Raw genomic sequence first — 16,681 nt, 5'->3', positions numbered from 1 at the left:
ATGCAGCTGAAGGCACTGGACTGGATCCTAATAACCCCATCGCGTGTGTTGCATATTAATTAGGTGCTTTCTCAAGGGGATGTGGATAGATATATACGGTACATACAAGTTTCTAAACGAAAAAAGCAACAAAATAAACTTTTCCCATGCTTAAAGATGTGGGCTAGGTGATAATTTACTAGTCATGGGGGTTCAACCACTGGCACACTCAGCGTTCCCAAGAATGAGATTGTTGGATGGCCAAAAATCAATGAATTATCTCCTATCCTAATGATAGGGTATACATTTCAATTTTAGCTACAACCCTTCAACATTTAACTTTTAGCAGTTAAAGGATTCGACTCGCTTAGGTGCAGCGGGAGGCAAATATGCGACAGGTTCTTCCCAAAGTTCAGGTGGTTTATTCACTTCATAAACCCACAAGGCAGCGTAACACTGAAAAGTAACCTTCAGCTCAGGCAAAGGAACACAAAACGTCCGTGGTTGGAGACTCGGACCGAGAGTCTCAGCACATGCTGGGAGCTGTAGTCCTCCCCATATACACTTTCTGTAGTGTCCCACCTGGACACATGGAAGTCTGTCCACATTCTGACAGACTCCCTCACATTCACTCATGTGCCAAACACCTCAATTACATAGCCCTGTAACCACACCCACAGGTGATCACATGGCTATGACATCACTAATGGTTGTATTGCACATAGACACTCACAGGCTTCCCTGACACAGTGTAACAGAAAGATCAGCAGTACCTCTGCTGATCAATACACCCTGGAGCCTGCATCCCAAGGCCACCCACCTTGAGACCTATAATGGTCATTTAGGACCCTGCTCCTGTTACCACACTGAATGTGCCTGTACACCCGTCCTGGGACATCCATACAGCGCCCCCTAGCTGACATAGTGGTCACTACACCACATACCTCCCCCCTCTGTTCAAACTTGTGGGGTTGAACACATGACATCACCCAGGTATCTTGAGACCTGGCACCCATGTCACCTTGCCCTACAAGTCGAGAGGACCATCTCCGTCTGTTTCGGTAGTCATACTGCATCATATTTATGTTAGGCCTCCCCCGCCCCCAGCGGTCAGTATCTCGGCCTTGGGCTTTGGCCTTCCCGTCAACATCCATCAGTGTCACCAGACACTCTTTAGTCTCCACCTGTCTGCAGTGCGCTCCGTCACCTGACCTTTCTCTCACTGGCTGGCTCTCCCAGTTCGTACGGTCATGAGTCCCACGTCCAGTTGGGCTAACTGGCTGGTCTGAGTCTGACCCTCTGTCGCTATGTCCACCTGTCGCTATGTCTCGTGCCTATGTTACTAAGACTAGAACGGCCACTTACGGACTCTCGACGTTCTTGCCTTTGGCTACCTGTCCTTTCATTCCTTGGAGGATCCCTTCGGGTCCTTACACCTTGGGTTGGAGGTGGATGCCACCTGACGTTCTATATCTGCTTATTCACCTGCAGTCGATCCAGTCTTAGCTGCTCAATCTCCTTCAGGTACGCTACCCAATATTCCAAGAGCATGCGAAGCTTCCCATTGCTTTCCACCGAACCAACCACAATGACAGGAACCATGTCATCTTCAACAGCGACTTGGATTTCACCAGCAGGTGGGATCCTCACTTTCTTCACACTGGATCGATTCACCATCTCCTGCATCACCTTTCCAAGTCTGCCAATGACTTTCCCCACCAGATTTCTGGGTACCGGAATTATGTCTTCCACAAAGCCCAGCCGATTTTGAGCTTCCCTTGCAAGCTCCAGCCGTCGAGCGGCTTTCCTATTACGCTCCTCGAGCATCTGTTTCGTGCGGAGACATTGTAGGTGCATCTCCTTCAGGACAGCCACCCTTCTCTCTGTGTCTTCCGTTTCTGCCAGTATCACCAACTGGTTTGTTTCTGGTGCCCAGCTCACACTATAGGCCTTTACTGCCTTTCTAAAGGTCTCATGCACACCTTCGCTGGCACACGCTTCTCGCACGTCTTCGGGTACCTCCATCATGCACTTGAAGGTCATGGACTTGCTCTCATCCTGGACAGATGGCTCTGGGTTCCCCACGGACACTTCCCTCAAGGTGTCTGCCAAGACCAGGTGACTGTCTTGTGCAGCTCTTGGCTCACCATCTTCCTGAGATTTACAGTCCTCAGGACCCTTTTCCAAGATGGGCTTTGGCAGTTCTGCCTTGCTATCAGTCGGGCACGGCCGCCGTACGTCTTCACCCATCCACTTCTTCTCCCGTAGAAGACCTTTTACGACTCCACTGAGTTCTTGCAGAACTTTATCTCGCTCCTCTGCCAGGTAGCGACACTCATCCTCTCTCCGGAGAATCTCCTGTTGATGCTTCTCTTGGGTCTCTCTGAGCACCTCCATATCCTTCACTATAGCTTTGTTCATAGTTTGACAGGCTGACAGGTGACCCCTGAGCTCAGAGACTTCCTTCTCCAGCTCATCCACTCTGCTCAGCTGCTTGCCTTAGGACTCTTTCCCATTCGACATGTTCTGTTACAGTCTCCTTTATCAGCTGTATCTCACGATCTTGTTCTCTTTTGGCCAGCACGTGTCTAACTACTACCTCTTTAATTATATCGTCAAAGGGTACCACTGGGTCAATCACACCAGTCGAGTGAACCCTCCAGTTACCGTCCAGCACCAATGTGTCTAGTCCAGTCGTCTCATCTCCCAGCCCACCATCTGTCTTATCACGAGACGTCAGGTCCGTCAGTTGGGCAGATGTACTTCTTCCTCTGGTCAGTTCTACGTCTGACCTGTCCATGTCAGGAGCCGTCACTGTCTCAGTGTCTGCTTGCCCCACAGTCGAAGCATCTCCATCGTCCGACCAAACGTCATCAAACAAAAGAAAGTCCCGGCCCCTCTCCCAGGCATAGACTAAGTCCCGTGGTATCCCTCCCCCTTGGCAGTCACCACCTTTGTTCCCCTCAAACACTACTCTGTCTACTGGGCAGTTCACCGTGACCCCGTGTTTACAGCGAACCCTGACGCTTTTCTCGGTCAGAGAGAAAACGAGAGGAGTTCCTGTCAGAGTCACCTGACTCTTTGAGTCCAGCCGACCAAAGGCTCCTTCCCGGTGCAGCATCACTGTACACATCTGTGGCCCGTCATTACTCCCCGGAAAGGATATTCCACATACTGAAAAAGACCTGCACATACACTGCGGTACTCCAGACATACCTACGGAGTCACCCAGTGCTGTCACTTCATCACACTTGGCCCCTTTCTGGACCACCACCCCACTTTGGGTTGCCACTCCAATTTTGGTCACCGCCCCCTTTTGGGACGCCACCCTTTTTGGGTTACCACTCCCATTTGGGTCACCGCCCCCTTTTGGGACTCCACTCCTTTTTGTTACCACTCCCTTTTGGGTCACCGCCCCCTTTTGGGACTCCACCCCTTTTTGGGTTACCACTCCCTTTTGGGATTTCCCCATGTCCGTTCTGCAGAACTTCTTATGCCACAGTTCACACCACACAGTTTGTCTCTCACAATACCAGACAAGTCCTTGCTGGCACCACCACAGCTTCTGCTGTCACAAACCACCGGCACCTCCGGCTGCCGTTCACACACACACAGCGGCTGGTGTCACTGCAGTTCCTGCTGCGCCATCTTCGTGGACCCGCCGATCCACCGGAAGCCGCTTGTCCCCTTCGTAACCCCGCCGGATTACCGGAAGCCGCTTGTCACCCTCAAAGATAAAAAAAACACAAAAGTGCGTCCATAGGGCCTTACCAGTGCAGGTATAATGGGTTATGAAGCAATAATGCAGGGTACTCACCCTTAATAGTTGTGTAAAGCCACAACTACTGTATCCGCTTAGTCACATGCCACAAAGCTGCAGCAGGATGGCGTAGACAGACAGCGTCTGCTACCAATGCTCCCAGGGCAGATCCCAAAAAGAAAACACCAGGCCCCTGTGCTGCGAGACCTTCGTGACCCCACTGAGCCACAGCAAGCACCTTCAGGTTTTGCAGAGGAAAAGAAAAAAAAACACATGCACAGTCTCTCACGTGTCCTGTTCGTGTGCCACTCAGGACGTACCGTCTCCACCTGAGAACGTCCAACACACAGGGCACACCGGGTGCTATTCAGGGAGCCGACCCTCCTCCCAGGGTCTCCCAACACACCGGCCTCACCAGGTCCAGGGGCTCAGCGGGTGCTCTTCAGGACATCCGTCTCCGCCTGAGACTGCCCAACACACGCCTCACCAGGTCCAAGGTCATATCACGTGTTCCAGGGATGCTATTCCTCTCCCAGAACCTCTCAACACTGACCCTCCAGGACCTTGCTCACTGACCCCTCCAGGAACACAGTCTCTCACTGACCCTGGTCAGTGCAACACAGACTCCTGTCTGTTACCTGTGTCGGCCACACAGGTTCTCGGATGCCTCTTCTCCTCTGAGGTATTCCACAAATATTAACACAGTCACTTTCTCTGACCTCGGTCAGTATTACTCACGGTTGTCAGACCATCTTCTCTCCTGGCTCAGAATCGCCAGCACTGCCACACGTGCTTCTGGGAATCGCTGCCCGCATTCTCCACCAATTGTAGGGATTCGACTCGCTTAGGTGCAGCGGGAGACAAATATGCGACAGGTTCTTCCCAAAGTTCAGGTGGTTTATTCACTTCATAAACCCACAAGGCAGCGTAACACTGAAAAGTAACCTTCAGCTCAGGCAAAGGAACACAAAACGTCCGTGGTTGGAGACTCGGACCGAGAGTCTCAGCACATGCTGCGAGCTGTAGTCCTCCCCATATACACTTTCTGTAGTGTCCCACCTGGACACATGGAAGTCTGTCCACATTCTGACAGACTCCCTCACATTCACTCATGTGCCAAACACCTCAATTACATATCCCTGTAGCCACACCCACAGGTGATCACATGGATATGACATCACTAAAGGTTGTATTGCACATAGACACACACAGGCTTCCCTGACACAGTGTAACAGAAAGATCAGCAGTACCTCTGCTGATCAATACACCCTGGAGCCTGCATCCCAAGGCCACCCACCTTGAGACCCATAATGGCCATTTAGGACCCTGCTCCTGTTACCACACTGAATGTGCCTGTACACCCGTCCTGGGACACCCACACAGCGCCCCCTAGCTGACATAGTGGTCACTACACCACAGCAGTTACTAAAAAGTTACAAGCCCAAATCAGGTTTGCTATGTATCTGTAAAAATCAGGTAATTTTTTTTGCTTTGCATACCCATAGACTTGAAAGGGAAAGTTTCACCCGACACACCGATGCACCTTTAAAAAATATAAAATTATTCCTTGTTATACTATGCACTTCTAATCTATGCTTTGATAACATAGCCTTACATGAGATTTTCAAGCACAGTGATTAAAAATTAAATTAATATAGACAGTTTAATACAATTCTATAGCCATTGTTTTGCTGAATTATGTGAGTTTTTTGTTTTAAACCTTTCATTACACACAATGCAAATTATTTTTTATTAGGTTGTGGCCAATGGGACGATTGTGTCTGCAGGAAAGAACAAAACCACATTTAGTCTCACTCCTGACCAATCCTGGACTCCGACTGCTCAGCTTGTAGTGTATTTCCTGAAGATTGGTGCTCGCTTTGGTGATATTGTGCAAAATACCTCTCAAGTGTTTTCTGTCAAAAGTGAAATAGGAAACAAGGTACAGTATTTAGTTCCTTCACGTTGCTTTATTATTTCATGCCCTACCCATCAGAATTATATATTTTATTGTTTTTTAGGTGAATTTATCATGGAGTAAAAGCAGAGCAAACCCATTAGAAAATGTGTCCTTATCTATCAGTGTGAAAGAGATCCCGTCTTTGGTGGGTTTGCAAGTTTTTTCCCTAGAAGACAGAAATAACATAAATAACATAAATATTACCAGAGTGAGTATTCACAGAGTGACTGCAGACTTGTACCTCAAAGCCAGACAACTCCTTTAAAATGGTGCCAAAGTATATATGCTAGCCCAGAGGTTTTTTCATGACATTTCTATGATTAATATATGCAAAACACAAGCCGCGGAGACACCATCACATGTTTCTCAACGCAAGCAATGACTAGCCAGGTCTTTCCCCGAGAGGGAACAACCACGGGAAGGGCAGTCTCCAATGAAGGAAACCACCTATGCCAAAACATGGTATCCATCCACAAACAGCTGTTTCAGGGTATTGCCCCTCATCAGTGTGGAGTAGGAATCTGGCCAGTAGGAGCAGTGCCTAGTAGGAGACTGTGAAAATGAGGATGAATGAACTCACGGAGATCAACATCCAACACTGCGGAGACACCATCACATGTTTCTCAACGTAGTGATTCTAGGGCAATGCCCCCACCCTTATGGGAAATATGTAAATATATGCAAAACACAAGCCGCGGAGACACCATCGCATGTTTCTCAACGCAAGCAATGACTAGCCAGGTCTTTCCACGGGAGGGAACAACCACGGGAAGGGCAGTATCCAATGAAGGAAACCACCTATGCCAAAACATGGTATCCATCCACAAACAGCTGTTTCGGGGTATTGCCCCTCATCAGTGTTTGCTACTATTAACTTTTTACTATGTAAACCTAAACCCACCAATCATTGTTATTTACAAAGTGAAAAAAATATATACTTCTAAAATGTTTCTTTGCTTTCTTTTTTAGATAGAAGAATCAAATTTAAATTATCAGGTGAGTTCCTATATAAAAGTATATTTTATGATATAATTTGCTTTTGATTTATAAATAATGGCCTCAGTTTGTTTCCTGAATATTTAACTAAAGATATTTTTGTATTTTCAAGAGTTCCTTCACAAGTCTGTCTGATGCTGTAGTACAAATTTTCTATGGTAATGGTAAGTTTTTTTTTAAATTACTTTTTAGGAACCAATACTAGAAACTTCATTTAAAATATCCATCCATCCTTTTAGTTACTAAATAATACTGCGTGGAAAATAGATTGCATATTCATTTATGTTTGGGACTTAGAGTTACCATCATTTTCATTTTTATTTAATAAATCAATAGGAAACATGAAAATAAGCAGCTTTATATTTTATCTTATCAAAGAAATTTGCTTTTTTCTCCGATAGTCCTATTCCTGATCTTTCAATTACCAAATTCAGCATTCATGGCAAAAATCTATATTCAGTGAAGACAGTTACATAACTGAGATAGGAGATGACAGTTGTTACTAATAAGGTACTATGTAGAGGGGAGGATGATGAGGAGGGACGGGCTATACCACTTCCTCCTCCCCCCTTGTCTTTCCCCACAACATCCCTATACAAAGAATCTTATCAGTAGCAGCTGCCATCTTCTGTCTCAATAATGTAACTATTTGTCTTCACTAAATACCTATTTTACAAAAAAAGTTGTATTCCACGCTGTAGCTACTATCAGTGTGTATAAAACGCAACATGAAACATTTGGTAAAATCCCCTCTTTAAGGCCCAAATATGCTGACTAATTTTTATAACATGTTTTTCACTTATTTCTGAGCGATTTCTATTTAAAATTGTGAATGCATAGAAAAATTATTAATTTGCTGCTAGAAAATGGGTAAAGGTTTAGAAAAGGTCGAGAATAATTTTAATGTTGAACTTTTAAGAAGCGTCACCCCATTGGCAACAGGAAATGTAATTATTAAAGTGCCGATCAGAGCTTCGATTAAGTGCTTAACAAAAATTGATGTATGTAAAAGTGTCAGGAATGGTAGCTCTTGCAGTATGATGAAAAGGCATCTTTTTTCTTTTTTTATGGTATTTACTGAAGGGGTTAAAGGGAATCTGTCACCTCATTTTTGCCCTATGAGATGCAGCCACCGCCATCAGGGGCTTATCTACAGTGGGGCACTACTCAGTCCCGGTGCCCGACAGTCCTGGCAGCCAATATTCTTCCCAGCCGGGGGGGGGTCCCTTCTGTGCCAGATGGAGATCCACTTCTACCCCAAACAGAGTCCTCACTCTTCCAGATGGGAACACACTTATACCCCAGACGGGGGCTCCTTCTGACCCAGACGGGGATGCACCTGTGCCCCAAACGGGGACACACACCCTGCATCAGGCCATCCTGCCTGGTCTCTGACTAGGAAGCAGGAGCTTCCTCTTCCCTATAGGCTGCTGGCTCAACCCCCTAAATTAACTCCTTCTGTCCCTGCCTCTAGCAGTGCAGAATAAAAGGGACAGCACACATTGCATTAACACATATATGAAACATTGCAAACACATCACATTAATACATATCAATGCATAAGTGGTGCATAACATTACACATTTTTGAACAACAGCAGAACATTAACACGTTAGCATACAGGTACGCCATTCGGGTACCGCATAAAGTGCACTTGACCAGCACATAGGAGAGAGGGGAAGCAATGAGGTTTTCCACCACCTCCTTACACGTTTTCCCTTAGGGAGCATGAAACATGGGTCTCCATATTCTCCTCCACATGTGGCAGGGAGGTTGTCACACTGTCCTGCTTTTCACTTTGTACTTTTAGCCAGCCAATGGAAATTATAATTATCATTTCTTTAGGATACATTGGCAGAAACAAAGAGGAAATTGCTCTGCCAAACAACAACAAACCTGTTTTACAAGAAACGTGGATCTGGCTAGACACCAATATCAGGTATGTTAAATATGTATTACTTGCTTCCTATGATTAATGCATATGAAATGTGGTACAAACGTGATTTCTAAGGCTATGTGCGGAATTCCAGCGGAAATTTCTGCGGCAATTCCGCAACTCCCTGCCACAGGAAATGCGTGAGAAATCCGCATGCATAATTCCCACGTATTCCCCGTGTAAAACTAGCGTTTTGCAAGTGTCATTAGCTTGCAGAATACTAGCGTTTTCCAAGCGATCTGTAGCATCGCTTGGAAAACTGATTGACAGGTTGGTCACACTTATCAAACATAGTGTTTGACAATTGTGACCAACTTTTTACTATTGAGGCTGCCTATGCGGCATCAGTAGTAAAAAGATATAGAGTTAAAAATAATTAAAAAATAAAAAATCGTGACATTCTCACCTTCCGGCGTCCCCCCGCAGCATTCCTAGGCCTAATCGATGCTCCCGGCAAGTCCCGTTCCCAGCGATGCCTTGAGACCATGTCCCCAGATGACGTAGCATCACGCGAGACCGCTACGTCATCACAGGTCATTGTCGCAAGGCATCGCTGGGAACGGGACTTGCTGGGAGAATCGCTGAGGCTGGGGAATGCTGTGGGGGCCGCCGGAAGGTGAGAATAACACAATTTTTTTATTTTACTTCTTTTTTTAACAGGGATATGGTATCCAGGGCCTGGAGGACAGTCTCCTCTCCTCCGGACCGTAGGTACAATCCGCATATTTTCCTCTTACTTTGCGCATTGTGGGTATAGCCACATGTGGAAAGTAAGCAGAACAATGCATTCCTATGTGTGCGGAATTCCCGTGATTCCGCAAAAAGAATGAGCATGCTGTGTATTTTTACGCGATGCGATTCCGCTGCAGAAAAATACGCAGCATTAGCACAGCATGTGCGGAATGCCATTGAACTCAATGGGTTGCTTATTTTATGCGTTTTCGCAGCAAAAAAACATGGCAAGCATGGCATAAAATCCGAGGGAATTCTGCACGTCGCACATAGCCTTAACAATAGATTCTAATGATAATAGCCATTTACTTAATGGTAAACTACTTGCTCCCAAGGTAAAGCAATTCTAAATAACAATTATTCCTGGAGCACATTAATTATTGGATAACTATTAATGGTGAATTATTATGTCAGTTTTATAGGATTGTAAATTAAGTGCCCATTTTTCACAGTTCATCGTTAACAACTCAACTTCAGCTAACTATCCCTAACAAAAACACTACATGGGCGGCCTATGCATTTGTTATTTCTGAGGGACTTGGACTCGGAGTAACAGATATACCTGTGGAGGTGAGTTTCTTCTTTAAGTTACTTTATAACAATATGGCATTGTGCTTTTAATCATCATGTAGCCTGTACTATATCATCACTGAATCGAATCTTGAAACCAATCTAATATGTGATGATGCCAGGGACAAACTGGGACTGAAATTCAGCCCTGGCGTTTGAAAGCACACAGGCCCATGCCGTCACCACCCCTGAGCCCCAGATGGGGATATCTATTATTAATATAACACTACCTAGGGGAACTAAAGATTTATTACTAGACTAATATTTTTACTAATACCAATAATATCACTATGTAGGATTGAATAGTAATAATAATAATTCTCCACACAGAGTGACTGCCGACTTTAAACTTCAAGCCTGGAGAAGCTTTCAACAAAACCACTGTGGTAGCACTGATATCACCACCATACATTGACCATTTAATGGGAATATCAGTTCTGCGCCAGTGCTCTGCAGACTGTAGATATAGAAAAATAAACCCAATAAACATAAACTCCCCCTATAGAAAAACACACTGACACCAAAATAACTTATTTGATTAACTGAATTGGCCACAGCTTTATTAGGATGAAATTAACCAAACCATATTTCTTTTCTTTAACCATCATCAAGCTGAAACGGTGTACACCAGTGGACTCCCGGTGGGCAAGTCCATCTTTAGTTCGTATAAAGCTCAAAACCATGTAATTTTACAACCAGCTGTGAAATGATATGAAACATTAGAAACAGTATCAAAACATAAAAAAAAAATAAATCACTTTTTTTGTAATAACGATTAAATAACCGTGTAACAAACAGGAGAGAAGCTCCAATACAGCGGGTACTGGAGAAAAGGGAGAAAAAACATGGAGAGGGGGTTTTATTGCTTCAGGGAACATTAACATACAAAAAAAATGATAGAATGATGGGGGGAGGGAGGCTGGGAGGGGAAAGGAGCTGATACAGAGGCAATACCCGAAAGCGGCCTCTGCAAGTAACAAACACCCCTACTAAAAATACCCTGACGGTACCACCTATATTAACCCTACATATGCTACGTCAAACCGGAGACCTAGGGTTTAACAAGGAAGGGGGAAGGGCACATCCAGGGCAGGGAGAGGGCAAGGCTATCCTCAGTCCAGGACCCCTTCACTATACAGATTGTGGTCCACTAGACTATATATATGTGTACTGTACAGGTTCTCACTAGTGATGTTCTCACAGATTATCGTCATTCATTTTCCTTTACCTTTTCCATTTAGACCAGACTGCCATAACCGCTTCTTCACCTATTATTCGTCTCTGTAAAATGTAACACACAGACAAACTTATCTTATGGCTTTTCCAGGACCATCCTCAAATTCTACATAAATCATATAATGCTATTAACAATGCTCTAGACAGTGATCATGCCCCTTCTTTGTCCCATATAGTAACTGCACCCTCCTGTTGTGCCCCACACAAAAGTGGCCCCTCTGTGCCCATACACAGTAAAAATGTTCCCTCTGTACTTCCTCATAGTTATAATGTGCCCCTTATAATAATAATGCTACCCTGTACTTCCTTACAGCTATACAGCAACATACAGTAATAATGTCCCTTTGTGTTGCCTTGTAATAATTCCCCTCTGCCTCAGTTAATACGCCCCCTTGAAACCTTATAATAATGACCCTTTAGCACTGTATAATAATTAAAACACCCCCTGTGCTTGTAGCAGTAGTAGTAAGTAGCAGTATGATATGCCCCCTTTGATTCCCCTATAATGATAACGACTTACTTGGTTTTTACATCTTGAGGCTACTTTCACACTTGCTTTTTTTTGCAGTGCGTTTTTCCCGCAAAAAAACGCATGGAAAAAACGCATACAAATGCTGCGTTTTTTTCAAACATTTTTATGCTCATGCATGAAAAAAACGCAGCGTTTTTATGCGTTTGTATGCGTTTTTACCGCGTTTGCGGTTTTTTCCAACATTAGTTGGCCTCACCAAAAAAATCAAGATAGGGTTAGGATTAACACTAACCCAAACCATGACTTTACTAACCCTAACCCTAACCCTTAACCAAACCATACTAACCCTAACCCTAACCCTTAACCAAACCATACTAACCCTAACCCTTAACCAAACCATACTAACCCTAACCCTTAACCAAACCCTACTAACCCTAACCTAGACCCTAACCCTAAACCCTAACTAACCCTAACCCTTAACCAAACCATACTAACCCTAACCCTAAACCCCCTTAACTAACCCTAACTCTAACCCAAACCCCTAATTTCAATTGTCTAACCAATGGTCAACAAAAAAACGCATGCGCAAAAAAACGCATACATGAGCATGCCAATGCGCACGTATGCGCACCCATAGACTTACAATGGGTGTCTTGCTGTAAAAAAACGCATTGCGCGCGTATGCATTTTTTTGAGGCAAGTCGGATGCCCAAAAAATGCAACAGGATGCATTTTGTGCGCCTGAGCGCACACCACAAAAAAATGCATGCGCGTAAAAACGCATACAAACGCATGTGTATGTGCACATAAGCGCATGCCATGCAAAATATAGGAAAAAAAGCGCATGCGTTTTTTAGCGCTAAAATACAGCGCAAAAAAAGCAAGTGTGAAACCAGCCTGAGACAGGCGACAGTCCGGCGCAAAAAGACTCTTCATTCCTTCAGCACAGCTCACCTAAATGTGCCAGCCTCCATTTTTGCAACGATCCCTCAGTGTCTTTTAATAATAATATCTCCCCATTGTGCTTACATGTAATAATGACGCTCAGTGCCTCTTTATTCTAATAATGCTCCTGAGCAGGTGCGTACATAGAAATAACAGGCACCCAATAGCAAAAGTCACGGTCACAGAAACACATATCTCCCAACTCTCCAAAGAAGTTCTCCTCCCATCAAAATGTTCTGTTTTCCATTAGGTCTATGATATCACATGATTAAAAACGGACAAGCTCAATCCTTCTAAGCACTATGTAGAAACAGGATGTTTCTTTTCTCTGCATGGGTCATCACTGTAAAAGTCTCTGGAGGAGAGAGAGCAGCTGGGTCAGGAGTTGAAGAGGGGGGATGATAAATGCAAGGGTAAGAAATTTACTATTTCTACATAGGCAAGAGAAAGAGAAGAATTAGCTGGCTAAAAAGGCAAAATAGGCAATTGTAAGTACACAGTGCCATATAATATGATTGCAATATATTAAGAGAATAAAATCTTTGATGGAAGTGCTTCTTTAAGACACAGTGAGGGATATGTATTGCTGCACTTGCACAATTGCTTTGCCCCCTACTGAAGCCCTTAAGTTGTCTCACCCACTAGGATACCCCTTTCGTTAGTCCCATTGAGTATGATGACCCCACACAGTATGATTGCCCCACAAAGTTAGAAGTAAGAAACTTGGCACTCAACTTATGAGGAAATACAGATTTTTTATTTAGGCAGCCACAAAAACAGAGGACGTTTCGGTCCCAGTTGGACCTTCATCAGCCTGACAATAATATATACAAAAATTAAACAATGGATTTTGCTTTCTGTTTCCAAAGATTTATTTAAGGGTAAAAAGGAAAAACAATGGAAAAAATGTCATTATGATATATAATGAGATAAGAAGGTCTTTTAGCATAAAATTGGGAAGATAAGAGAATAAGAAAAAATAAGAAAAATAAGAAGAAATGAGGGAGATGGGTTCAGGTACCTACCCTACTACTGTAGGAATGAGTAAGTATAGATACAGGGCTAAATGTGCCTGTAGGTGAAGGTGGCGTAGCAGCAACCGTAATTAGAGTTTAGTCCTGCAAGTGATGAGTTAATATTAATGAAAAGTTAGGCTGTTGAATGGTGGTAGTGTCCCTTTAAACATAAATATAGGAGCAAACCTGCAATTATGAGAAGGGGTGTATAGGTCAAAGCCGACCAAAAGCAGGGATTTGAAAAACTGCAGAAAAAAAAGGGTTTCCATTAGTGTGTATGAGGGAAATGTTAATATGAATGAAAAATTAGGCTGTTGAATGGTGGTAGTGTCCCTTTAAACATAAATAAACATAAATATATGAGCATACCTGCAATTATTATTATTAGTCGTCCCCATCAGATATATTGCAGCTAGAAAGTAAGTAGAGTATATCAAATACAAAGTAAAGGGAGCAACCTGGGTAACGGAGGTTAGTAACGAAAGCTCATTAGAGTCAGTGGTGGCAGCATCGCTGAGTGTAAGAGACACATGTGATGTGTCTGAGAAGGATGATATAAGAGGCCCATATTCATGAGTAACGATGGTTAGTGGTGGTAGCACATTAGTGCCACTGGTGGCAGCGGCGCTGAGTGTCAGAGACACATCTGAGGCAGCGTGCTATGTCTATTAAGGACTATATAGAAAGCCCCAACAGGGATTACTTACCAGGCGCTGTGCTTAGCCTCTCCTACACTGACCCGGAATCCACCGTTGTCAGATGTGGAGGACGAGCCAGGCTGAGAGGAAATAGGGGAGGGGCGGGACCTGGGAGCACACTGACAGGAAGTGGGGGTGGTGGAAGTGATGTATGTGTTCCACTGCCATCTTTTTTTGCGTTCCACTGCGGTGCACAGGACTATTGTCATGTATTAAGAGAACATTATAGCGGACCATATGAAAAAGATGTACACTATATGCAATAAACAATTAATATTGACTGTGAGAGGAAAGCAAAGAGGATGCAAATACTCGCATGGTACAATTTTTTATTTTCATATTATTCTCTATGGAACATAATAAGTGGTGTGCAGCCGAGTAGGGGGAAAGTAGAAGCGGAAAATAACAAAAGGAGGAGAATCCAGGGAAAGTAGATCAGGTGGTGACATTTCAGTATAATCGGCACTGTAGTAAAAGGAGTATAGAGTTAGTGGACATAAAAACCAACAACCTGACAATAATGTCCTAATGCCCCACAAAGTTCACACAGTAAGATGGTCACTACAGCCCTCCATTGGTTTCAGCCCATGGTGTTCAGTACAGCCCCCAATATACAGCATAATGTCCCCCACAAGCACCTATATAAAGTATGATGTTTACCAAAATTCCCCATACACTATGTAATGCAGCGGTGTCCACGCTGTCCAATGATGAGGCAGTGACCCAAGCAAGTTCAAAACAAAATGTTTTTAATGTCCCAAAAAAACTCACAGTGCACAGCACGCTGTATCCTCCGGATTGCAGCCTGGAAAACAAAAGACAGACCAGGACTGGTTGCCGTGGGCCTTCGCACTGCCATGTAAACAGGGGTGCAAGACCGTTTGGCTCCGCTTGGCCCTGTGTTGCATCACACAGGGAGTGCTCTGCAGACCAACTGCTCTGTCTGCTTGCAAGACCAAAACTGACACACCCAAAACCCTCTTACAGGGTTTCTTTTTTCCTTTCCTCCAGACTCTGTGGCCATGGGCAACTTATAAGATCTGGGCTGGAGGAAACGGACCAGCCCCACTACCTTCCTGCAGTCCGTTTCAAAAGTAAAAGCCCATACCTGGTTTTCCTGAACAATTCCTTGGTCACATAACTTGACCAAGTTTACACTCACTGGCAACTTGCTGTGAGCACAAGGCACTCCAGTGGATCTAATACACTTCTGAGCACATCCTGGGGACACATTGCAAACCTCACATATGACACTGGTCACTGCCTCACAAGTATGATACCCCTCATAACCATGCAAAACTGCATGATGGCCTCCACAGCTACCCTACTCAGTATAGTGTCCACTATAGCTAACCTACACATTATGATTGTCCACCCCCTATGATGGTGACGGTCCCCCTACAGTATAATGGTCCAACACAGCCACCCCACACAGTATGATGATGTCTCCTACAGCAGGATGATCCACCTCAGCCTCAATACACAATGATGATGCCCCCACAAGCCCCCTTTTAGTATGATTCCCCCACATATAGCCCCATTACAGTATGATAGTTCTCCAAACCCCTCTATATGGTATGCTGGCCCCATCCACAGCCCCTTATATAGTATGATGGTCCACCTCACAGTCCTTTTTATAGTATTATGGTCTAAACAAAATCCCCCTATATGGTATGATGGTTCACCTTACAACCACCTTTATAATATAATGGTCCACCTCACAGTCCCCTATATAGTATGATGGTCGACCTCATAACACCCTGTATAGTAGAATCATAGAATCATAGAATCGTAGAGTTGGAAGGGACCTCCTGGGCCATCTGGTCCAACCCCCTGCTCAAAGCAAGATTCACTAAATCATCCCAGACAGATATCTGTCCAGCCTCTGTTTGATGACTTCTATTGAAGGAGAGCTCACCACCTCTCGTGGCAGCCTGTTCCACTCATTGATCACTCTGTCAAAAAGTTTTTTCTAGTATGATAGGCCACCTCAAAGCCTCCCAGATGGAATGATGGTCAATCCCACAGCCCCTATATACAGTAATATGATGGTCCATCGCACAGCCACTTATATAGTATAACTAGCTGAAGAGCCCGGCGATGCCCCGGCATAGTAACTAACTACGGTTAGTTATAGCAAATTATAATGATTATATCTATATACAGTATAAATAGCTGAGTGTATAGCCCCGCCCACTCCGCATAGCCACATTCACTATAATTTCCCACATCATCCCATCAACCAGAGCTACTGGACTACTACCCATAATATCCCGCATCGTCCCGTCAGCCAGAGCCACCGGACTACTAATATCCCACATCATCCCGTCAAAGCCACCGGACTACTACCCCTAATATCCCACATCATCCCGTCAGCCAGA

The 16,681-nt window shown here is 44.5% G+C and overlaps 1 protein-coding gene across 1 annotated transcript in view; it reads left to right on the top strand.

Annotated features, from left to right (window-relative positions):
* Window positions 1–16,681, top strand: part of LOC141084548 (CD109 antigen-like) — a 202,241-nt gene that overhangs the window by 106,853 nt on the left and 78,707 nt on the right. Inside the window, exons 15-20 of the mRNA XM_073569326.1 lie at window positions 5,496–5,681; window positions 5,761–5,907; window positions 6,669–6,695; window positions 6,808–6,859; window positions 8,541–8,634; window positions 9,816–9,933. Coding sequence (XP_073425427.1) covers window positions 5,496–5,681; window positions 5,761–5,907; window positions 6,669–6,695; window positions 6,808–6,859; window positions 8,541–8,634; window positions 9,816–9,933 — 624 coding nt within the window. The remainder of the gene's footprint in view (window positions 1–5,495; window positions 5,682–5,760; window positions 5,908–6,668; window positions 6,696–6,807; window positions 6,860–8,540; window positions 8,635–9,815; window positions 9,934–16,681) is intronic.

The sequence above is a fragment of the Dendrobates tinctorius genome, unplaced genomic scaffold, assembly GCF_039654945.1.
Source record: "Dendrobates tinctorius isolate UK_male_01 unplaced genomic scaffold, ASM3965494v1 ptg000024l, whole genome shotgun sequence".
NCBI classification, from domain to species: domain Eukaryota; kingdom Metazoa; phylum Chordata; class Amphibia; order Anura; family Dendrobatidae; genus Dendrobates; species Dendrobates tinctorius.
This window is presented reverse-complemented; position numbering and strand designations above follow the sequence as displayed.